Source organism: Dipteris shenzhenensis, chromosome 5 (genome assembly GCF_047967505.1).
Source record: "Dipteris shenzhenensis isolate YYH24624 ecotype China chromosome 5, Dip_SZ_1.0, whole genome shotgun sequence".
Lineage (NCBI taxonomy): Eukaryota > Viridiplantae > Streptophyta > Polypodiopsida > Gleicheniales > Dipteridaceae > Dipteris > Dipteris shenzhenensis.
In genome coordinates, this window is record NC_141600.1 from 39,174,196 (window position 1) to 39,198,854 (window position 24,659).

Consider the following 24,659-nt stretch of genomic DNA (forward strand, 5'->3'; position numbering starts at 1 on the left):
TGATTCATGATTTGAAATCTAAACCCAAAGAGTCTCAGCCTTAGACTGATGTTTTTCAAGCCGTTTTTCTAGGATAGAATTAGTAGCTAGTTATGCATCTAAATAATTGTGGCTGAGTTGCATTGAGCACTCCCTCAACTCTCTAGATACCCAGATGTATTTGCAACTTTTTTTGGTGTGTACCTTGTCCCATAGACCCATGAGGTCTCCCGCAGACGTTAATAGATCTCTCTCTCTCTCTCTCTCTCTCTCTCTCTCTCTCTTTCTCTTTTCTCTGATCGTCGTTGAGACTTCGATCGTTGCTCAGACTTTGATTGTTGTTGATCGTCACTTCTTGCTGTTCACCACCTCTCATTGATCCTTGCTTCTTGTTGTTCACCGCCTCTTGTTGATCGTTGCTTGATAATCGCTCGCTGAAGGGGTTCATCGCTCAGTCCCAGCTCAAGCTCAAAAGTTTGCCACTCAAGCTGAGGAGTTTGCTGCTAAGGCTCACGCTTTGCCACTCAGCCCTAGCTGAGGAGTTCACCCAGCCCTACCTCAGGCTTGGGAGCTGGTCGCTTAGGCTTAGGCTTTGCTACTAAGCTCAAGCTTAGCAAGTTGCTTGATAATCGCTCGCTAAAGGGGTTCATCGCTCAGTCCTAGCTCAAGCTCAAAAGTTTGCCACTCAAGCTGAGGAGTTTGCCACTTAGGCTCACCCTTTGCCAGTCAGCCCTAGCTGAGGAGTTCACCCAGCCCTACCTCAGGCTTGGGAGTTTGACGCTTAGGCTTAGGCTTTGCTACTCAGCTCAAGATTAGCGATTCGTCGCACAGAGCTCCACTCACCATGAGCAAAGATCTGTGTCAGATCTAGTTCACAGCAGATCTCAGACAGCAGCTCCCTTCTCCGTCCCCTAACCCTAAGTTGGGTTTGAACCCCTAGCCCAGCCCCGGAGTTTTTATTTTATTTTTTTGCAAAGAAAGGAATGTTCTATTCGAAAACACCTTCATGCAAAACAGCAGCCCCGAACGTGCTGAGTATTGGGAAAACTGATGAAGGCTGAAAGAAGAAACCAGCCTATTCCAAAGAAACCCAGCTCACTGCCTAGGGAATCTCTGGGTATAGGGGCTAACAGCCAAATAGGGGGACTATACAACTAGTGAATCCCTCGCGGAGTGAATGTGTAGAAAACTCTTGCAAGCCAAGCCTTGCAGAAACGTGCACACCTCACAACAGTCGCCCTAGAGTCCGGGGTCCCGCGCTCCAAGTTGAGCGTAGGGTGTAAATGATATCCTACCAGATAGCAACCAAGGTAGCTGTAGAAAATGGGTAGGGCAGATTTGGAGGAAGGGGGATAGAATAGCAGGCTGGAGAGAGAGATGGGGGAGAAGGAGAGGGGAAGGGGAAGGAGAGAGAGAAGGATGAGGGGTAGAGAGAGATAGTGGGAGAGTAGGGAGGAGAGAAGGTGAGAGAGCGTAGGGAGCAGGTAGTAGGCTTTCTGGCTGCCATGAATTTTCATCCTCAAGGAGTCCCCGCCACTTGATAAGATACTCTATGTAGACCTTGTTGCGGAGTACATGGTCTCTGAAATCCATGATGCGCTATAGAACATAGAGGATGTGGCCCTCCTCATCCATATGTGGCAACTCATGAAGAACATTGACATGCTGTTCCACATGTGGTTTCAGCAAAGACACATGGAAAAACATCATGGATCTTGGAGATACTGGGTAGCTCCAACTGATAAGCTACCTCTCCAACCTTGCAAATGATCCTGTAAGGACCCTCCCACCCACATCTGCTCCAACAATGGGCGTATGGGCAAACCTCTGTGGGTGGCCAGCCAGAAGTAGGAGATCTTCCATGGCCACAAACTAGACCAAAGGTGAGTCCAAAACCTGGAACGGACCTCTCGGGGCACCCTCTAGGCCACCCAATGCCTCTCCCTCGAAGGAGTCCACGTCGAAGTATCCATCTAGAGCCTCTTGCCAACCCGGGTGGTATAAGAAAAGAAGGGCACCTCGTCCATCCGCTCCGTGAGGCCCACCCTGGAAGACCAAAACCACTCTCCCAGATCCCACTCGACCTACCTAAGGGACCTACCTTCCCAAAGCCAAAGGCGCCATCTAGAGGCATCCTACTCTAGAATGCTCGGGGGATCAATGTGCCACTCCTTCCCCAACCAGCCCACAACTCTGATCATCTGCCAATGAATCCCATCCAGACTCCCGTCCATCTCTGGGTTTCTATCAATGAGTGCTTGAAGCAATTCTATAGGTCCTATGCTGAAGAAACCGGGCTGATGGCTGCCTCGCTGGATCATCATCCTCAAGGAAACCCCAGTCCGAGAAAATTGACCATCCACGTGCAGAGTCCCTCCCACCAAGACTTAGGGATGGCAAGGTCAATCTCCCTCATCCGTTGCCCTGCCCCTTGCATATATGCTAAGGCTCCAAGCCTTGCCTCTGCCTCCAAGGATAATCTACTCCATCTACCAACCAAGCAAGCCGGGTCAATGTCCCACTGTACCCATCCAATGTGAGTCTGATGTCCCAGCATACATCCATCTTGATCTCTGATCTTCGGGTGCCACATGAGGAGTTGTCACTCGAACTCCTCCTTGCAATGGAGCTGAGCATGGATGAGGCCACCTGCTAATCTCTGCCATACCCTACGTAAGCTCCTCATCATGGGGGAACCCTTCCCCGTAAGGAGAGCCCTTGAGAAGATCCATCTCTGTGATTGCTGCCACTACCTCCCCGTGCGTGGCATGTTCCTAAGAACCCCTCACTGTAAGAGGAGCTTCCAGGGCTCTGCACCAGGGGTGAGGGCACGCACAATTAGCTTGCCCAGGAGGGCTCTACTCTACATCTCCGGATCAAATGATACCCAAGCCTCCCAATCCCTGCGGCATGATCGCCGTCTGCCAAGCAACCCAAGCTCTAGTATTCCTCGTGCCGTCCGATCCTGCCCAAAGGAAATTCTGAACCAATCGTCAGAGCTGTCCAATGCATCCTCTATGACAACACTAGCAGGAGGCAATGTATCACGCTGTGGCAAGGACCTGTTTTGCCACTAGGCACAGCCCGCTAGGGAGAGTTTAATCGAGCTCCAGTAGAGAAGCTTGCGCCAAACACTCTCAAGGACCGGGGCGATCTACTGCTCTGCTATAATATCAATACCCACTTGGCATCCGAGGTGTCTCGCTGTCTGACCCCGCGGTGTCCAGCGGAAGCCAAAGGCACTCCCTTTGTAAAAAATCCTATATTTACTATATTTACAAATGTGCTAAGGAATAGGAAAGAGACTGAAATAGCAGAGAACAAGGAATATTTGTATTGCTTGAGTGTCTGTAGTATGTCATCCATACAGTTGGGCCTCTCTTATATAGAGAGTGAAGAGTCACACATGAAAAGGTTTGTACTCCAAAGTGTTTGTGCATGAAGAGGTGTGTACCCCTTGTGAAGGGTGTGACCCTTAATGAGAGGGTACATTACAATGGTAGTGTCTCTTCAATAGAATGTCTCTTGTGAAGGATTGTGACTCATAGGAAGTGTCCCGTCGAAAGGACATACCCTTCTAGAAGTGTCCATTCACCAAACCATCCATAAGTCTAAGATATAGAGAAAGGAATACATCACAGATCGTGACATCCCCTCCCACTCAAAATAAGACCCTAGTGGAGATAATAAACTGGCACAATAAATTCTAAAAATATTGCTGTAATATGTTAGGGTACTATTGTAAGTCTTCATTAGATTGCCAAGTAGCATCGGAGTCATCCAGATCTTGCCAAAGAACAAGGAATTCCATGATAAGTCGATGTCGAGTCTCTCGCTGTCAATGGTCTAGAATACGTTCAAGAATAAGGAGAACATAATCGTCTTCAATTTCTGGGAGATAGTCACCTACAGGAGGAACTGCTTCATCATCTGGAATGTACGTCTTTAACCAAGAAATATGAAATGTCGGATGGATTTTACCCCATGATGGTGGTAATTCCAATTTGTAACTTAAAGGTGAATTTTTCTTGATGATCCGAAAAGTTCCATAGTATCCTGGTCACAAAATAGGAAACACATACTTGACCGTCTTGTAGCGATGTGGGGCTACAAAGAGCAGCACCATGTCACCAGTTTCAAATTCAAGGTGACGTCTACAGTTTGTTGGCGGACCGTTGATACCGCTCTTGCACTTTTAGCATATGATCCCTAACTTGGAGTAGGATATCTTGCATTTCTTGAACCAGTTGATCAGCTAGGGCCACTCGATGTTGAAGTACAAAATTCGTTGGTACAATCAGAGTGTGTCCATAAGATGCTTGGAATGGAGTCATGCTGATGGCACTATGGAAAGAGTTATTATAAGAAAACTCAAGGAGTGGTAGATACTCTTCCCAAGCTGCTAGGCGTGACTGAATATAATGTCGGAGCATTTCTTCCAGAACTTAATTGACCCTTTCAGTCTGGCCATCTAATTCTGGGTGGTAGGCTGAACTGAAAAATATAGTTGTATCCAAATATTCGAACAGAGAAATCCAAAAGTGACCGGTAAACTTAGGATCTCTGTCGGAGACAACGATGTTCTTGGGCAATCCATGGTGTCGAAGATATGTTGTATGAAGAGTTTGGCGATGTCCGGAGCCTGTGCACTGCTTTTGCAAGCAACAAAGTGTGCCATTTTGGAAAATCGATCAACAATTACCATAATCTAAGTGTTACCTCTAGACGATCATGGTAGTGTTGTAATAAAATCCATGGAAATGCTTCCCACCTTTCAGTTGGAACTAGAAGAGGCTAAAGAAGTCCTGTTGAAAGTCATCGGCTTGCTTTCATTTGTTGACAAGATAAGCAAGACGTAACCATTTTGATGACGTCGCTTTTCATCTGAGGCAAGTAGTACGTTGTACTGAGTAACCTGTAAGTCTTGTTGATGCCTGGATGTGCAGCATAAGGAACTACATGATGCTCTTTTAACAAAAGACGTCGAACATCCTTGTCATGTGGTACACAGACACGATCTTGATAATACAGAAGGTCGTTTGTATAAGAATAGGATGAGAAGATCTTATGTTCAGAAGTAGAAGGTTGATCTTTCGAAAGAACTTGTACTGCTGTGTCGAAGCCTTTATCATTGAGATACTTCCCTTTGAACGAATTTGGAACATCCACAGATAATGTAGAGATCACCATAGCTGATGCTAGAGTTAACCTGTTGAGAGCATCTGCAACTACATTGCATAGTCCTAAATGTACTCAATGGTCATGTGAAAGTTGGCTAGAAACTCAACCCAGCGTGCTTGTCGAGCGTTCATTACTAGCTGAGTAAAGATATACTTTAGAGAGTGGTGGTTTGTCTTTACCACCGAGTCGGCTCCCATGAGATAATGTTTCCAAGAGCAGTAAGCATGTACAATGGCAAGAAACTCCTTATCATGAACCGGGTATCCAGTTTGGATATCGGAATGTTTATGGCTGTCAAAAGCAACAACTCTGCCTTCTTGCATCAAGACTGCTCCTTTAGCGATGTCAAAATCATCGGTCATGACCTCAAATAGAAGGTTTGGGTCAGCAATAGCCATAACAGGTGAGGTAGTGAGTGCTTGCTTGAGTTGTTGGAAACTATACTCTGTTTCGAGAAGCCACTAGAAAACAGTCATGCTTTTCAATAATTCGGACATCGGAGCTACAATCTCGAAAAACTGATAGACCTTTGTATAGTAGAAGTTTGCCAAGCCGAGAAAAGAGCGGACATCATGAACATTCTTAGGAGTAGGCCAGTTTCAGATTACCTCGACCTTCTTAGGATCCACAGAGATGCCTTGAGCTGAAATAACATGTCTCAAATATTCGAGTTGGGTTTTGAAGAACTCTCTCTTCTCAACGTTGATGTAGAGAGAATTTGCACGGAGAACTTCAAAAACTTGGTGAAGACGTTGTTTTTGCTCATGTAAGGATCTGCTGAAAACGAGGATGTCATCGAGGTAAACGATAACGAACTTATCGAGGAAAGGCCTAAAGATGTCGTTCATTAGTGTCATGAATGTGGCTGGGGCATTGTTTAACTCAAAAGACATGACCAAACATTCATAGTGTCCATACTTTGTTCGAAAAGCTGTCTTGTACTCATCGCCTTCTCGTATGCGGATTTGATGATAACCTGAATGAAGATCAATCTTTGAAAATTGTGTTGCGTGCAGAAGTTGATCAAAAGGGAAAATCAATGCGAGGCAATGGATACTTGTATTTTATAGTGAGCTTATTGAGGGCTCGGTAGTCGATGCAGAGGCACACTCTCCTTCAACTCCAGTTGCCTCCACCCTACAAGTAAAGAAGCAGGTTCGTAAATGTCAAGTAAATACTTCACTTCTATTGGTTACGTTAGTAGAGGAGACACCAACAAAGGATCCTCCTGAGTATCTCAACCAACCTTTTTTCCAGCATTACCTAGATATTTTTCCACAGGAATTACCAAAGCAGTTACCACCTCAACGACTTGTGGACCATCCAATCAAACTTATTCTCGGCAGTAATCCACTGTTGAAACCTCCTTCTCGGATTTCTTACACTCAAAATGAAGAAATCCAAAGACAGGTGACCGAACTACTCGACAAGGGTCACATCCGGCCTGGTCACAGCCCTTTTGAATCTCTTGTACTACTTGTGGAAAAAAAGAATAAGCCCTAGAACCAGTTAGATCAATAAGTTTTCCCTGGTGAACAAACTGTATAGTATGGCTGCGAAAACTGATTGATGGATCATAGTCGTAGAGCCACTGTTGTCTGAGTATGACATCATACAGAGAAAGAGGCATGATGCCGAAGTTCAACTTGTCCGTATAATGCCGGATGCGAAAGGACAAGTTTTTGACCCTAGTGTTACACAAGAAGGTAGTTTCATTTGCGAGTTCGATCTGATAGTCCATGGGACTAGGATAGGTGGTCAACCGAAGTCTTTCAACCATAGAACTAGCTAGGAAATTATGAGAGCAGCCACCGTCGATGAGGATAGTGACCGTTATTCCACGAATCGATCCTTGGACGCAAAGTACTTGAGTGGCCAGGGAAGGTTCGAGGTTGCTGGCAAGGCTCATGTGGATGGTATTGGCCATTCGAGCAACTTTGCCTTTCTTGTCTTGTGCTGGGGTAGCATCTTCTGTTTGGGAACTTCTGTTTGGAAAGTGCTAGGTTCCATATTGGAATTTCGCTTTGGTCGCTTTGGACAATCGAACCATCTATGGTCGCCAGTGCAGATGGTACAAAGTCCTTTTGTGCTAGAGTTGTTCTTCTTGTCAGAGGCCGCACCTTTATGTTGGTGATGACGGTCATGACTTTGTAAAGAGGAAGAGGCGCGATCCTTGGAGGAGTGCTTCTGTTCGAATCCAGCATACGATTTCTGAGACTTGTTGGGACCTTGAGACTGTCGATGACCTTGATTACCCGAGTTTTTTCTGAACTTGGGGTTATCTTGAGGGGAAGCACCTTTAGCCATAGTAGAGTTATGTGATCTAATAGAACTCTGCTTCCCTGTGTTTTGGAAATCTTTAATGCGCTCTGTGTAAGCAATAGCGCCAACTGTGGTGGTGATGTTTACTTTGAGGACATCAATGCATAATGAGGGATTTAGCCCTGAAATGAAAGCATGAAGGCAATCATCATCAGTTAACCATCGATCTCCAACACCAATGTGGTGAACTGGGAGATGTAGGAAGACAGGGAGCCCATTTGCTCCAACTGTCGAAGTTTTGAGCGTGCTTGGAAGTCCGCATTGGTAGGTATGAACTGCTTACGGAGCACGTGTTCAAAACATTCCCAAGTTAACACACTTTTGCCGTCCTTTAAGCGTCATTGCCACCATAGAAAAGCTGTATCTTTGAGGAGGGAGGCAGCCAAGGCAATCTTCTTGCCTTCAATGAGGTCGACAATATCAAAGTACATGTGCAATTTTGCGAGCCATTCGCCAACTTTTCGACAATTTCATTGACCAGTGTAGACGTCCAGAAGTTTTATGTCAAGTCTTTTAGTTTTGGAAGCTTGAAGTAAGCGGTAGAGGACACGGAGTTCAACATTTTCTACCTTTGGTGGAATAGGGTCCACATAGTCGTCGGGTGGCGTCACGTCATCCTCTGTATGTGTGGAACTGCGAGAATCCTGGAGTTATTGGACTTTTTGGACCAAATCGAAAATGTTGTCCTGAAGCTGAAGTAATGCTTCGCCTTGTATATTTACTTCAGGGGTCTTTTTTGGATTAGGGTCGCTTAGCTCCAGAGAGGTTGCACGCGAGCGGTTCGACATATCTGAGGTCCCTGTGAGAAGAGCACGAGACTGCGCTCTAGTTTGTACCATTCCCGGAAGAAGATCCAAGATTGCTCATGTTGGAGGGGGCAGGTGGGGCAGGATGGAACCACCTGTGGAAATCTGGCAAAGGAGGTCCTGAATGAGGTAACACTGGTGATGCCGAAGTAGGTGTTACCGCTCGTGAGAGGACATGAATTGGTTGTAGAGTCCACGGATCTAAGGAGCTGCTGTCGGAAGCGGAGGATATCCAGGAGGAGGAGTGCCTTGAAAGTGTAAATATTGTCTTGGGGAAGATAAAACCTGTTCAGGAGGATATCTGGGAGCTGAAGGAGGTGGAGAGTACCCTGGAGATGCTGAAGCTGAGGGCTAAAAGTCTCTCCAAAGATGGACAGCAAACTCGTGTGGAATATCGGGTTCTGGGTATCTACGTGTCTTGTGAAACACAACCTAGATTGTGCTGAGGAAGTAGTGTAATTGACGTGCCTCACGCAAAAGATATAGGATGTGGTCCAAGTCACTAGAAGGGCACATGACACAAAAGACCCACGATGCAAAAGCTCCAAAGTGGGCTGGTTGTGCAATCTAAACACGATATTGAGTGATAGGTGATGCCTGAGGTGTCCTTGAAGGGGCTGGGGCATTACCAAGGGTTTCCATGGTTTAAGGAGAGGGCTTTCATTTGCTGTAATTTGATAATGAGCAGCAAATATCGATATGAAAGAGAATCCTTAGAGGAGAATGGAAAGAATCCACCTAGCATAGCTTAGATTTGCCAATTAATTGTGTAGAATGGTCTGAAAATCTCTGTCTGGAGGTGCATTTGCTGTCTTTGCGAGTCCACGTGGAAGTGTGAACAAGAACAAAGGTACCTGGTGAGACTTTCAAGGCAGATAGGACATTGGCAGAGGCGTGTTGCAGATTGTGTGGAACCTGGCGCACTTTTCCTGCGTTGAAATCCGTGGCAAGTACCTATGGGGTACTAGAAATAGGACCGGACCTGGCTAGACGGAATTAGAGGGCAGCAAAAACTCGCTGTTCACAAGCTAAGGTGACGTGATGAGCAGCAAAGAGCCAGGCTGGTTTGAATCGAGATAAAGGGCAGCAAGGGCTGCTGGTCACAGGTAACCATGGGGATGAACCAACAAGAGCTGGCTGCTGCAGAACGATCTAGCATATGCCAGATGGAGCTAAGGAACAGGAAAGACACTGAAATAGCAGAGAACAAGGAATATTTGTATTGCTTGAGTGTCTGTAGTATGTCATCCATACAGTTGGGACTCTCTTATATAGAGAGTGACGAGTCACACATGAAAAGGTGTGTACTCCAAAGTGTATGTGCATGAAGAGGTGTGTACCCCTTGTGAAGGGTGTCATCCTTAATGAGAGGGTACATTACAATGGTAGTGTCTCTTCAATAGAATGTGTCTCTTGTGGAGGGTTTAAGGTATGGAGAAAGGAATAGGTCACAGATTGTGACACCCCCACTCACGAATATCCTTAGAGCCTGTGAAGAAACCAATGGAGTTGATCCGTGCACCTAAGGCCTCACAATAGATAGCCAGGGCTCCCCGGACTCTCTCCAAGCTCGCTATGGTGCCATCTACGTGTAAGGCTGTGTCATCTGCAAACTCTAAGTCTAGCAGCTCCTCTTCATGTCTGATTGGGAGCCTCAACCCTATGAGGCCTGACACCTATGATCTCAAGTAGTAGCCCAATGCCTCCGCCACAAAAAGGAAAAGAAAGGGAGCTAGGGGACAGCCCTGACAGACCGAGTGAGAAAAAGGAAAGGCCTCGCCCATGTGTCCCCTGACAACCATATGACTAGAGCTCCCCGCATAAAGCATAGAGAATCCTCTAATCCATCTATCTGAGAAACTCACCCTCTGCATAGTGCCCTCTAGGAAAGACCACTTCACCCTGTCATAGGCCTTCTCAAAATCCAAGAGAAGGATGGCTAAAGGTTGTGACTCCTCCATGGCCCAATCCACTGTTTCTCAGACATGAAAATGTTGTGCATGATGTTGTGCTCCTGAATAAAGCCGGTCTGTGTGTCATGGATGATGTCGGTGAGATGGGGACGCAACTGTAGACTCAAGACCTTAGCGAGGATCTTGTATGTAGTGTCAAGCAAGGTGATCATTCTCCACTGCCGAATGTCTGACCTATCTCTCCCTTCAAGATCAAACAAATCCACTCCTTGCTCAGGGACTAAGGAAGGGAGCCCGTTGATGAGACTAGCAGAGCAACTCAGAAGTGCCCTTATAGGTAGATGAACAGTCACGTTCAAAAACACGTAGAGGGGGAACACAATCCCAAGATCAACTCAAAACACCATAGACTGAAAAACACCGTATGCTAATAATCACAAATAATTGCTTGGAAATGCAAAGAGCACTGGAGCCTGGAACATATGAAAATCAACACTGCCAAGAAATCATGAACTTTTGACAAGAACCCCCTGTAGGATCAGATAGAACCTTGCTGCCAAAAAGATCAACTCGATGCCCTGGAGCTCGGATGGAACCTTGGACCTTGCCTCAAATATTGATTTGTGAACAACTGGCTATTCAAGCGCTCTAACCAGAGATATCCCTATTAACTCAACTCCACGATAGAAAAGAAATTGATCCACCCACAACTTTTGGAAAGTATACAAAAGCTCATGAAATAAGATTGGATGTCCTCCTCTATCTACGGCATCATCATGCAGAGCCCAAAACACGACTTTACCAACTTGACTCGCAACAACCTCCCACGAGTGAGCAACCTACCTGCAGTTCAAGTCTCCACTCACAAACTGCATGAACCAAGTTAGCCTTCCCTAATATCACTGGAGCAAGGAGAAGCTATGAATTGAGATGCGCAGCCCCTTATATTGTTATGCTCTAGCCGAGATAGCATGACCTCGGAAAGATCGGTGGGCATTTTCTCTTAGATGACCGACTTTTGTAATATTTTATGTGTGTAAATAAAATGGTCAAGGGAAGTAACTGCCAAGGTCCTAGGTGAGGGTGTATTGGCATCGACTAGGTGGTTCTGAGTGCTCAGGCCTACGTGCACCTAGATGTGTAAGAATGCCAAGGGGCAAATGTTTTAATTGTGCCCCAAGAGAGGGGTAAATGGTGTACCAAGCTAAAGGTCTAAAATGATGACATGTGGTAGAGGGAACCATCTAGGGAGTTGTGGGCTTGTGGATATGCATAAGGAATGAAAAATTACGTATCTAATGATGCATGCAATCCACAAGATAGGCTCGGAGGAAAAATACGATGCCAGTGCCTGTGATTGCCCGTGAATCGACGGAGAGAACGAGAGATTAGAAATTGAACGTATCATTTGGTATCAGAGCCTCAAGCCGAACGAAGGGATAACGTAGGAATGTGAGCGCAGAGAACTGCTTCCGTTGATGGAGTGGTTGAGCCGTTGATGGATTCACTACAGGAGCGGGTATAGCTGTCGCAGGGCAAGGTTCCCGTGGGCAGGTGATAGAAGAGCAGGTTGATTCCGTTGCAAGGGATTACGCTTGAGAGACCTAAGAAATCAGCGGGGTAGGCTGACGATGGGCGGCGATGAGCATTGACGGGCTCTTGGCGACGACAGCCTCTCACGCTTGTTTACTTATTCCATCTCAGCAAATCATCCATCCACCATTCCCACCCGCTGCGAAGCTTTCACCACCTCATCTGCCTTCTATCCAAGTTTTCTCCCAAGGATTCCTTGGTAGCAGGAACGTGGGTAAAGTTTATCTGCGGAGCAAGTTTTGAGGAGGTGGCTGATGTTCGCAACCTATCCTTGGTTTACACGCTTGTGGGCGTCGATTGCATCGACTGTGCTGCGGATCCGTCGGTAGTGCGCGCAGTAAGGGAAGGTATAAATGCAACTATCCACGTAGTTGAGGCACTCGATAACAATACAAGAGTAAAACGACCTTGGGTCATGGTCAGCATCAATGATGATGAAGATCTTCACTTTCGCAAAGCTGAATTTGATAGCGAATAGCTTGGACTTTTGAGACTTGCAAAGACTTTGGCAAAAAAGGAAGTTTGGACATCTGCAATTCGTGGAACTTCCAGGGAGCATCAATTTTTCCTTCTGTATAAAATTTTATTTTCCAATTTGCAGTCGATTTATTCCTGTACAGCAGAGGGAAATTAGAAGTGGGAAAAAAAAAAAACTATTTTCCCTTTTGAAACAATGGAGGCGGAGGGATAAGATTCCAGGGTGAATCCTGGTCAATCTAGAGCGCAGTCTACACAACAAGAGTCCCATCACATAACACCTACCCTGGTGGGTAGGATTTCTGTATTAGAAGATGCCTTACAACAGATCATAAACCAGCAGCTTCAAGTGAACGTTGGTCAAAATGAAATTAGAGAGATGGTGCAAGCCTTGTCGCCTAGACCATCTAGAAATGAAAAGGGCAAAGCTCCAGCAGAGCCAGAGCCCAGTATACACTCATCAGAGCGTGCGAAGGTCAACGTACCTAATATTGCCAACTATAGACCGGAGAAGTACGCTGGTCGGACGACCGAGCACAATTCTAATGTGATCGAGGTTTGGTTACACAAGTGGGAAGAAGCCTTCGCCATTTGTGAAATCAGATCTGATCTAAAGAAAATCTGTGAGACCACTCACCTGTTTATTGAAGCAGCGGATAGGTGGTGGATAAAGCAACAGAAAGATCAGGTTGCCCCTACCACCTGGGAAGGGTTTAAGGCTGAATTTAAGAAACACTTCCTTCCACCTGACGAAGAGTCCCGAGCTGGGGATGCTTATAGAAACCTTCGCCAGAGGAATTTGTCGGTGGCAGAGTACACTGACAAGTTCAAGGAATGTGTTATGAAAATAACAGACCCTCTCCCTATGTCGGTTCAGTTGAAAGACTATATCTATGGACTGAACGACAAGATTAAAATGGAAGTTCGGGCTAAATATGTGACTACATTAGATGAATCTATTGCAGTAGACCGGAACTATGAGGATGCCAGAGGTAGATCTAGTGGATTTGTGCAGGCAGGGACTCAGCATGAGTACCCGAGAAAAGGGGGATTTCAGAGGAAATGGACTTCAAAGACAAGTGTCTCGCAACCAAGTGGCCAAACCAAGCAGGTGAAGCCGGTTGAGGGACAAGCAAAGACAAGTACCACCGTTGGGGTGAAAAGAAAAGTAACTCCAATGGCAGCCCGAGCTTGGTCAAAGTCCTCGTTGACCCCTGAGCAAAAAGAGAAAGCTAGAAAAGAAGGATTGTGCTTTGGCTGCCTTCAGCGACAGCAATGGAAAGATTGTCCACTAAACAAAGACCGTCGCATGGCCAATATGATAATATTTGAATGCAATGCAGAAATGCAGGAGAGTCCCAATGCGGAACATATGCACATGCAATTGGTGGGACCTTCTCAGAGGTTAGTACCTGTGTTGTTAAGTGTGTCTGTTACTAAGTTAGTAAGCGGTGCACCTGATAACATCCTTTCAAAGCCCGCAGCAACGAGGTATACGGTTTTCGATGAGCCTGAGTTAATTAAAATAAAAGGGCAAGTAGCCAATCAGGATGTTATTGTGTTGTTTGACAGCGTCAACGCACAATGTAATTAACTCGAAGCTTATTAAGAGGCTCAAGTTGAAAACTAGTCCGTCTAACTATGCTTATATGGTCAGGATGGCGGACGGAAGTTCAACTGAAGTATGGGACCAAAGGATTACCCAGTTGGAACTTCGAATACAGGACTATGTTGAGAAGCTGGACTTTGAGTTAACCAGGCTTGCTCGTGCAGATATAGCCCTAGGCATGGCTTGGCATTTTTGGAAAAATCCATCCATTGATTGGAAAAAGCATATTTACCAGTTCAAGATGAATGGGGTAGAATATGTTTTGCGAGGTGAAAAGGATTTACCTCAAGGATCATTGATTTGAGCCATGGAAATTCAGAAGACTCCGAAAGAGTTTCTGTGTCTGTGTATAGCATCGGTAGAGTCGATTGATGATGCATCGGCTAGCACCTAGGTTACCCAAGATGGAAAAATGGCCGAGTTGGCTAAAGAGATATCGGAGAAGTTCTCTGATTGTTTTAGGGATGAGTTACCTTATGGGTTACCTCCAGTGCGGAACGTTCAACATAAAATTGAGCTTATCCCGCGGGCAGAACCTGTAAATAGACCTCCCTATAGATTAAGCTTTACAGAGGAAGCTGAGGTGCGAAGACAACTGGAAGAATACCTCAAGCTGGGGCAGATTCAATCCAGTTTTTCACCTTTTGCTTCGCCAGTGATATCAAAGAGGAAGAAAGATGATACTTTTCGCCTCTGTATAGATTACATAGCATTGAATAATATCACTATTAAGCACAAGTATCCGATGGCTCGGATCGATGATTTGCTAGATGCATTACATGGGGCCGTAATTTTCAGTAAGATAGATCTTAAGTGTCGCTACCATCAGATCCGTATTAGAGCCGAGGATGTGCATAAAACCGCTTTCAGAAGTAGGTTTGGTCATTATGAGTTTTTGGTAATGCCCTTTGGACTTACCAATGCTCCAGCTACATTCGTCATGCTTATGAACGATTTACTACGTCCGTATATCGGAAAGTTTGTAGTACATTTTATTGACGATATTCTAGTATTCAGTAAAAGTATTATTGAGCATCGTGAACACTTAAGAATAGTGTTTAGTACTTTGAGGAAAGCCAGTCTTTATGTAAATAAGAAGAAAACTATACTGTGTATGGTTAGACTTAAATATTTAGGATTCATAATTACTCCAGAGGGGGTAGAAATGGATCCAAAGAAAGTGGCTGCGATACTGACTTGGCCAATCCCTCAGAGTTTGACCACTTTTTTGCAATCATTCTTGGGATTTGTCCAATTTTATCGAAAGCATATCAAAGGATATTCTGAAATAGTATCGCCATTGACTGATTTGACCTCTGATAAAGTACCTTTTATATGGGGACAGAATCAACAAGAAAGTCTTAACACCATAAAACAAGCTGTGGTCACAGGACCGGTGTTAAAAATAGTTGATCCTCAGAAACCATTGTTCCTGGAAACCGATGCAAGTGGCATTGCGGTAGGAGCAATTCTCCTCCAAGAGGAAAGGCCAGTAGCCTTTGAAAGCAAGAAACTTTCTCCCTCTCAAAGAAATTGGCCAACTCATGAATTAGAGTTGTATGTTGTTGTCCATGCTTTGAAAACATGGCGACATTATTTGTATGGATCAGAGTTTTATGTGGATGTTGATCATGATACTCTGAAACATTTTTGTAAACAACCTGACTTGAGAGGCCACCAAGCTAGGTGGGCAGAACTCATGCAGGAGTTTAATTTGACGATTCGGTACCGAAGAGGGAAGGATAATAAAGTTGCTGATGTGTTGTCACACATTATGCATAACATGAGTTTCACGGTGTTAGAGAGTGCTCTAATGGCTGAGATTAAAGAAACTCAAAGGGTGGACGAGTTCGTCCAGAGCCTTTAGCCTAAGGCTCATGTATTGAAACCCGGGGAAAAGGATGACCTGGCATCTAGAAAAGGCCAAACTTATGCAAGATATGCCCTAAGGGATGGTATGCTGAAAAGAAATGGCAAGGTAGTAGTACCTAATCAGAATGATCTCAGGCAGAGAGTCATTCGACAGTGCCATGATAGCCCATGTGCAGGACATCCAAGAGTCGAGAAGACATATGATCTTGTGAAGCGAGATTTCTTTTGGCCAAAGATGAGAAAGCATATTCATGAATATGTGACACGTTTTTCGTGTCAAGTAAGGCGGAGCAGGTGAAGCCACCCGCACTTTTACAGCCCTTGGAGATACCACTAAGTAAGTGGGAGAGCATTTCCATGGACTTTATTGTAGGACTGCCCACGACACAAGGTGGATATGATTCTATCCTTGTGGTGGTTGATCGTCTTACCAAGATGGCTCACTTCATTCCAACTAGAGAGTCTATTAGTGCCCCGCAAGTGGCGGATTTGTTTATTAGACATATATTTCGTCTGCATGGATTACCCAAATCCATAGTGTCAAACAGAGATGTTAAATTTACCGGTTATTTTTGGACTGTGGTATTTGAGACACTAAGGACTGAGTAGTGGGGATCATCCAGAAACGGATGGTCAGACAGAAAGAATCAACCAAATTTTAGAGGATATGCTTAGAGCATATGTGTCATTGAGGCAACATACATGGGACAAGTGGTTGCCATTGTTGGAGTTTGCCTACAACGATAGAAAACATTCCTCTACAGGGTTCAGTCCGTTTGAGCTGAACTATGGTTATAGACCAGCGAATCCAACTATAGTTGGAATACCTCAGAAAGTGCCTAGTGCCGCGAACTTTGTGGTTCAGATGCGGGAGATGCTAGCACTTGCGAGAGCTAACATCCGCCAAGCTATGGATAGAGCTAAGGCGTATGCAGATGAAAACCGATCTAATAGAGAATTTAAGGAAGGAGAAAGAGTTTTTCTCAGAGTTCCTTCGCACTCTAAGTCTCTGACTGCAGGAGAGTGTTCTAAGTTATATTGTGGGCCATGGTTAATTCTAAAAAGAATAGGCAAGGTAGCCTATAAATTAGAATTACCACCGGGGTGTAAGGTGCACCAAATGTTTCATGTTTCTCGTTTTTGCATATAGGTGACTCACTAATCGAAGGTGTTGTTTTGTTTCAGGAGATACAGGATAATGCAAGACGCAAACCAACAAGAATCCTGGACCGAGGAACAATGCAAGTGCGCAATCGAAAGATACCCACGGTGTTGGTTGCATGGCATTGTCTACCTCTATCGGAAGCTATTTGGGAATCCGTATACCAGTTATGGAGAGTATTTTCAGATTTCATCATTGAGGATGCTGATGCTTGAAGAGGGAAGGAATGTTATGCTCTAGCCGAGATAGCATGACCTTGGAAAGATCGGTGGGCATTTTCTCTTAGATGACCGACTTTTGTAATATTTTATGTGCGTAAATAAAATGGTCAAGGGAAGTAACTGCCAAGGTCCTAGGTGAGGGTGTATTGGCATCGACTAGGTGGTTCTGAGTGCTCAGGCCTAGGTGCACCTAGATGTGTAAGAATGCCAAGGGGCAAATGTTTTAATTGTGCCCCAAGAGACGGGTAAATGGTGTACCAAGCTAAAGGTCTAAAATGATGACATGTGGCAGAGGGAACCATCTAGGGAGTTGTAGGCTTGTGGATATGCATAAGGAATGAAAAATTACGTATCTAATGATGCATGCAATCCACAAGATAGGCTGGGAGGAAAAATACGATGCCAGCGCCTGTGATTGCCCGTGAATCGACGGAGAGAACGAGAGATTAGAAATTGAACGTATCATATATCACCTGCAAATTCCAGGATTGGCTCCCACTATCAATCTGCAACAAACAATAGGCTACTGCACGAGCTCCTTTGGATCCCATAACCAGAGTCACTGGTCATTCATCCACATTAACTTCTCTTTCAAACCGGCTCTCAGATCATGCACAAGCAGCCAGAAAGTAATGCATTCAACCCAGTTATGTGCAGCCACCAAGGCATTCCTCACAACCCAAAGCCTTTCATTTTCACGAGCTCCGAGCAGTTTCACAAAGAGTTCTCCACAGCCCGTGAGCAGTGCTATCAGCTCCATAATAGATCTACGTGCAGCTATCAATCCTTCACGAGCAGACCGAGATTGCCATGGTCCCTTCACGTATTGTCTTTGGACTGCAGCCAGTACTTCTCGTAGTCACAAACAAGATTATCTTGACAAGTGCCTCGAACGGCCCATGAGTAAAACTGTTTCCTCAAGTCCTTCTTCCACTTGTGCTGGCTTCCAATATCAATTATGTGTAGTGGTTGGGATCTGCAACGATAGTTTCTTTCCTGCTCACAACCCTGTCACAACCTTGGCTGATGGCGTTGAGTACAAAGCTTCACGACCTTCTCTATATATCCGTGCTCACGAACTAAACTGCCTGCAGCCACAAGTTCCAGAACTGCTTATTTTGGAAAATCACAACCAGCTGCTACTGAACAGAGACTGAACAGAGCCTTTCCCACCAACTTGGACACCCTGTAGAATGGAACTTTCGACTTGAAATGAACTGAAAATTCTCTCTGCAAAAAATTAACCACCCACCCTAAAGATGGCACTGGAAGGAGACTCTTCCATAATTGACTGTAGCACCTACTAGCCTGCTGTGAGCATCCACGAGTCCTTCGAACGTCCACAAACTATAATAGAACATCTCGTGATCTGTAATCGACATTCCATGCAGACAAAAGACTATAAATCATAACCTAAAGTTCTCTGTTTGCTTCATGTCCTCCCATACTGCTGAACGGACTGAGAGCCAGGAACTTCTATCAACTTCCACGAACACCCACGATTAGTAGCGCAGCATCAAAACTCCTGCTAAGATCACCCCAGAACCTCTTGAACCACTGAAGCATTCAAACTCCCCTCATTGACTTGGCCACCTTGAAAATCTGATGGTGCAACCACTCGTTTACTTAGATGAACCAAACATGTCTACAATGAGCATAAGCTCATGAAATCCTCCTCAACAAGACTAAAAACGAGCCAAAAGCTCATTGAATCCTTGATCGTCTGCTCTCTTCAACTTGAGACGAGCACGAAGATGATTGTGAACTAGTCCATCCACCCCTCTTATAAGGATCCAACCAGTAGTTCCACTAATCCACATCCTTCCTTTTTCATGCAAATCCTTGGCCATCGATTGGCTCCTTCCATCAACCAATTAGAGCTTAACCTTTTATCTCTTGGTGAGAATAATATTTTATTGCTGTGAAATAATTACATTCATAGGTACTCCAAAAGCGGAGTAACTACTACTCAACCGAAAGTCTCAGTATAAGCCATATATATATCATGGTCAATCAAATGAGTCTAAAAGCAATCATAAAACGATTGCCGGAGAGATCGTTTGAAAAAAACAAAAGATGGAAAAGTAGGATCACCAAACACTCTATGATTTCTCTCCATCCATAGAGTCCAAAGTGCCCAGTAGCGCACCCAAACAGAAAATAAGTCAAAACCCTGTGTAGCTGGATGAAAATCAAATAACCAGAAGAACTGCCAAAAGTAACAGTAGGAAATCTCGCTCGAAGCCCCTGACAAATGAGAGCAAGGAAATCACAAGTATCTGGGCAGTAACAGAAAATGTGAGGCACAGATTCAGCCGAATGTAGACATCTATGACAAATTGCCGAGGCAATATGTCTATGCGCGAGTAACTGCCCAGATGGAAAAATGCCAAGTAGGACTTGCCAGAGGAAAACCTGTTACTAAAGAGACTTTATAATGCCAAAGGAGACGCAACCGCTTTCTCCACCACTTTGATGGGCAATCCATATGCCAAACAAAATTGGCTCTGTCAAAAACCCAAGACGGAGGTAACAACACTTTATACGCAGAAGGCATTGTAATATGTGACAGCTTCAAAGGACGGGCTGAAGAAGAGGAAGAATAGAGAGTCCAATCCTCAAGCCTATCCTGAAGTTTCAAACGAGGTACCGGCAAGAAAGGTTGAAGCATTTCTGAAATTTTGTGCCATAAAGGACAATAATGAACTCCCAAACCATACTTGCTAGCAACCGTAGAAAAAGATAAAAGAGTGCCATCATCCTGAAGTACATCCGCTACAAAAGAAATACCTTTGAAAGATATAAAATAAGAACGCCTGGGTTCTTGTATAGCCAAAGGAGGGTGGAATACTTTTGACCAATAAATATTCTCAGCCCTCAAGGAATTTCCCAACAAAGAATCCCTGCCATTCCATTCCAAGTGAGATAAAATATGCTTCCAATTAAGAAGCAAATGAGAGACAAAAGGGCAGCCTCTGATCTTGCCTTGAATAGAGCCAAGTAGAAAATCCCATTGTGTAGGCTGCCAATGTCCAAAAGCAGAGGTATCAATATGCAACAAAAGAGAGCAGATCATGAAAGCCCAAGGCTAATCCCCTTGCATAAACTACAACATCATTTTCCCCCTGTGAGCAAGTATATGCACTTAAATATTGAGTATGTTCAAACCCCCATGCATCTTTGAAGAACAAAGACGATGCATAGAGAGTAATCTGAGACTTTTCTTGCCATTTTTTGAACACTAGAAAATCTCCACGATAGCAGACATAAAGGAAGCCAGATCTGCATTAGTAAACATAATGAGGGGTAGATAGAAATGTATGTAGGATATCAAAATGGATTGCATTATTCGCGAACGAACATGTAATGGCCAAGTTGCAAGCTTACAATATTCAAGTTTTTCTCTCAACTTTGTGAGCACCCAATCAGTTTGTTGAGAACAAGTGAGCCCAACCTAGAGGGTAGCCAAGATGTCGAATCAATTGAGAATGTGGAACAATTTCCCCACGCCACAAAAGACTATGCCAATCTTTAGCATGCAACGGCAAGAGCTTAGATTTCTGAAAATTCACATGAAAACCAGAAGCCAAGCCATATGTGGAAAGAGCCTACATAATCAAGGAGAGATCGCTCTGAGTATTTTTCGGGGTAAAGAAAAAATCATCAACATATACTTGAGGGATCATGCTACGGCTGCCAAGAATTTCCAATCCATGCAACATGCCAGTGTCCAAAAGGTGGTCCATATATTGAAGCATTGGATGAGTGGCTATGGCAAATAGTAAAGCACTAAGGAGACAGCCTTGCCGAACAGAACAACCAAGAGTCCAGGCTATAGAAATATCCCCTGAAAGTATGGAGGTAGCTTTACTATCTTGATATAGCCAATTGATAACTTCCTACATTTTTTTGCCAAATCCCAAGGCCTGCATTGTTTGTGAAATAAAGACCCATTGAATAGTGTCAAAAGCTTTTGGCAATATCAACTTGCAATAGCAAAACATCCTGCTGCATATATTTGGCATATTCTATTCCAACATAGGCATTAGCAATGTTGTCTGTGATATGCCTACAAGGAACAAAACCATATTGCGCAGGATGCAACCCCTCATGCAAATAGCCTTTTATCCGATGAACGATCATTTTGCTAGTAACTCTGTAAATAATTGGCATAAGCGTGATAGGTCTCCAATCAGCCAAAGATTCACAGATTTGCTCTTTCTGAAGGAGTTTAACAAGACCTCTCTTCCATGTGTCTGGCATTTTCTGATTTTGCCAAGCAGAATTCACATATGCAGCAAAGTATGCTTCACAAGAGGCCATAAAACTCAACTGTAAGACCATCCCATCTTGGAGATTTCCATCTGCCACTGTGCATTCAGATCATGCATCGTTATGGTTGAAGCTATCTTTTCATGATATGCTAGATGATAGACTGCCTCAAAGGAAACATCTGATTGTGAACAGTAGCTATTTGCAGCATGTTACTTTCAAGGCAATGGTTACTAATGCCTATCAATCTCTGTCTTCTCAGAGCCACTTTAATATTGATAATGCATGGGATTCTTTTGTTTCCAAAATGCAAGTTGTAATTACACCTGAGAAAAAGTGCTCCCCAGCATAAAAGATATCATAGCCACAGTAATGACCTGTCTTTCCTGCATAGACATGCTGATTGTGTTCTTTGTAATGCCACTATATCAGGCTGAAATCGATTGATATACAGCCACACAGATTTCCATTTCCTACTGTCGCATATCCCCTGAACCTTTAAGGCAAGGCATTTGATATGAGCAAGCATATTTACAGATATTTATAGGAAAAAACAGTTATGTACAGTAGCAACCTTCAAGATGTCAACCCTGCATTTCTACCTCACGGTCAAGGCCTCTTCCTTGAGAAGAAACATCCGCCTGAGGATTGGACAGCAATGCAGCAACCTTTTCTTCAGGGAAAAGGGTTCTGCTAGCTGTCACTGCAGCCCATGTGATTCGAATTCCTGAGTTGACCTCTGGAGAATTTCCACTAGAAGATGCACCATTCCAAGTGTGAGGGGATGGAGGTCGTCAAACAGAAATAACTTTTCTTGGGCTTTGCCATCCATCAATTGGAGTTTTTGGTCCTTTTGCTGAGGGTTGAATAGCAAGGAGCAAAGGGGGAGAAGCCAGAACAACTAAAGAACTCATGCATCCAGAACCAAAGGAAAGCTTCACCTTATTTTCAGGGACTAAAATGTTACATCCCTCTGAAATACCATGAAGGATACTTATTGAAATAAGACAGAAAGGGTATTGACCGATCTTGAATCAAGGTGACATAATTCTCCAGGGACAAAAGCAGTGAGGCTTCCGAGTATGCCAAGCAGCTAGTCTATAAAATTTATCCCAAACACAGTCAATGAACTGAAGCCACGAAGATTCATGTGGGCCAACCGTTCCCCGTAAAATAGAAGTACTACTGCAGATACACACCAAGCAACCGCTTCGACTATGCATCATAAACAATTAGCAACACTGTCCTGCATCAGCCAAGGATTTGCACCCTCAAGAAATGTAAGAACCACAAGAGCCAAGGAGGCCAGGATCCACGAGCCGAAGTAGTTTAAAGGCATATATTGCATTGCAGAAGCTTTGTAAGATAAATTATGACATCTGCAACTTGTGGACCCCATCCAACACGCAGCCTGAGCCAAAGTAGTTTAAAGACATAAATTGCATTGCAGAATCTTTGCAAGAGAACTCATAACTCTGAAACTTATGGACCCCCATCAGACACAACCCCAAAACTCCCCCCAAAAACAAAAGAGTCATCTCAACAATCTCATAAAGCATGGCCTTGAGCATGCGAAAGGCTACCTTGAGATGATGTACATACCTGGACAGCCTTAGCACACAGCTCTGAAGTAACAGACCCCCCGCTCTCAGCTCCATTGTTTGCAACTATTGATGTAGTAGTGTGTACATAGATATCCTCCATCGGAATGCCCGTTCTTGTGAGTGATCCTAGGGTCATTGCAGCAACCTGTTTGGCAGTGCTCAAAGATATAAGACCCAAATGATCTTTATGTCTATTCTACCTTGTAGACTGTTACTTTGAGCTGTAGATTCGAAACACACACCCTCCCATTTTCAGTCATGGGCAGCCTTTTCTAGTCATCTTTTCAAAGTTAATTGCTGATGGAGAATTATTTTGCAACTATCAATGACCTGAAGAGGCAAGATTCCGCTTGGTGTTTTGATGACACATCACCTGAGCAACTTTCACATCAAGTCCCTGTCCAATCTCACAGCCAGAGTGATGAATGCTTATACTTCCATCAGGGTAAACATTCACCAACGAAAGCATCTGTTCCCCTTGCCATGCTGCAGGAAACTTGACAGGGATTAAAGATAATCCTCGCTTCACCCACTGATTTTCTGAGTTGAATTTCTCTATCTCTTCATGCCTTCTTACAAAATCACTTGAAGCCTGTTCATTATAAGAAGAATGTGAGCAAACAGTCTAGTCAAAGGAAATGCCAGAAAGTAAACAGTATTTTTTTAAAACACATATATTATACTTTCACTGAGTTGAAGACTGCTGTTGCATTGCAAGAAACTAGGTGCTGTCCAGCCAAGGTAAAATCCCCTTCTGTGTACATATTGACCTCACGTACAACTTCAGGATTCAAACCAAGCACCGAGGCCATATGTTCAATAGCAGTTTCAAGCATGAATGTTGCCTCCACAAAAACTGTTAAGACATTGCAAAGGGAACAACACATATGCAACCAGTGTTCAATCAATAAAGTCAATCATCAAAAGCAACAAAATTTGCAAATGTTGCATTTGAATTATGGAGCTGATTAGAACTTACAATACATAGTTCATGAATTACGAAATCTGGAATAGCAGTACAATTCCAAATACATAATAGTTTACTCCTAGTACTCCCGGGGATAGTACAATTTGCATATGAAATATGATAGCATTCTTCTGCAATGGTAAAAAGGCTCCTTGCTTAAAGTAAAGTATGGCAGAATAAGACTTCAAAACATTCCAGGCATCTCAGTATATTTTAAATATGCACAAGGGTCTTTTTTTCTCCAATGAAAAGGTTTCTATTAAGTATGGAACGAACCCCAAGAGCAAAGCTCATGGCAAAAATACATCATGCAAGGCATGAGAAAAACACCCTAAATGGGTAAATAGCACGGTCATCAGATAAAGCTAAAAAAGCACCCAAGGTTGAGGCTGAAAATGCCACCTTAAGCCTGCTGTGGACTCTGAGAAAAATGGGGAACCACTCCACTCTCTGAGGAAAATTGTATCCTACCCGAAGCCACTGAGGAAGACCCCTGCATGCTCACCCAAATGATCATCAAAGTATGTATAATATCTGTCCAAATACTAGCCAATGTATGTGAAAGGTGGATCTAGGAACCATCCAAAGCTTCTGTGAGTCTGGATCTCCAAATATGCCACGCTAAAAGCTTGTCAAAATCTCCCAAAGTACCCAGCAAGGCATGTGCAGGTCTGTAAAGAG

The 24,659-nt window shown here is 44.2% G+C and overlaps 1 protein-coding gene across 2 annotated transcripts in view; it reads right to left on the reverse strand.

The window, feature by feature from the left end:
• The window catches only part of LOC147901999 (uncharacterized), a 102,365-nt gene that overhangs the window by 25,212 nt on the left and 52,494 nt on the right, over window positions 1-24,659 (reverse strand). For both annotated transcript variants that reach the window (XM_087374618.1, XM_087374619.1), the window contains exons 18-20: window positions 23,695-23,867; window positions 23,385-23,603; window positions 23,010-23,156 (exon numbers count right to left, since the gene is read on the reverse strand). In XM_087374618.1, the coding sequence (XP_087230744.1) occupies window positions 23,010-23,156; window positions 23,385-23,603; window positions 23,695-23,867 (539 nt within the window). The remainder of the gene's footprint in view (window positions 1-23,009; window positions 23,157-23,384; window positions 23,604-23,694; window positions 23,868-24,659) is intronic.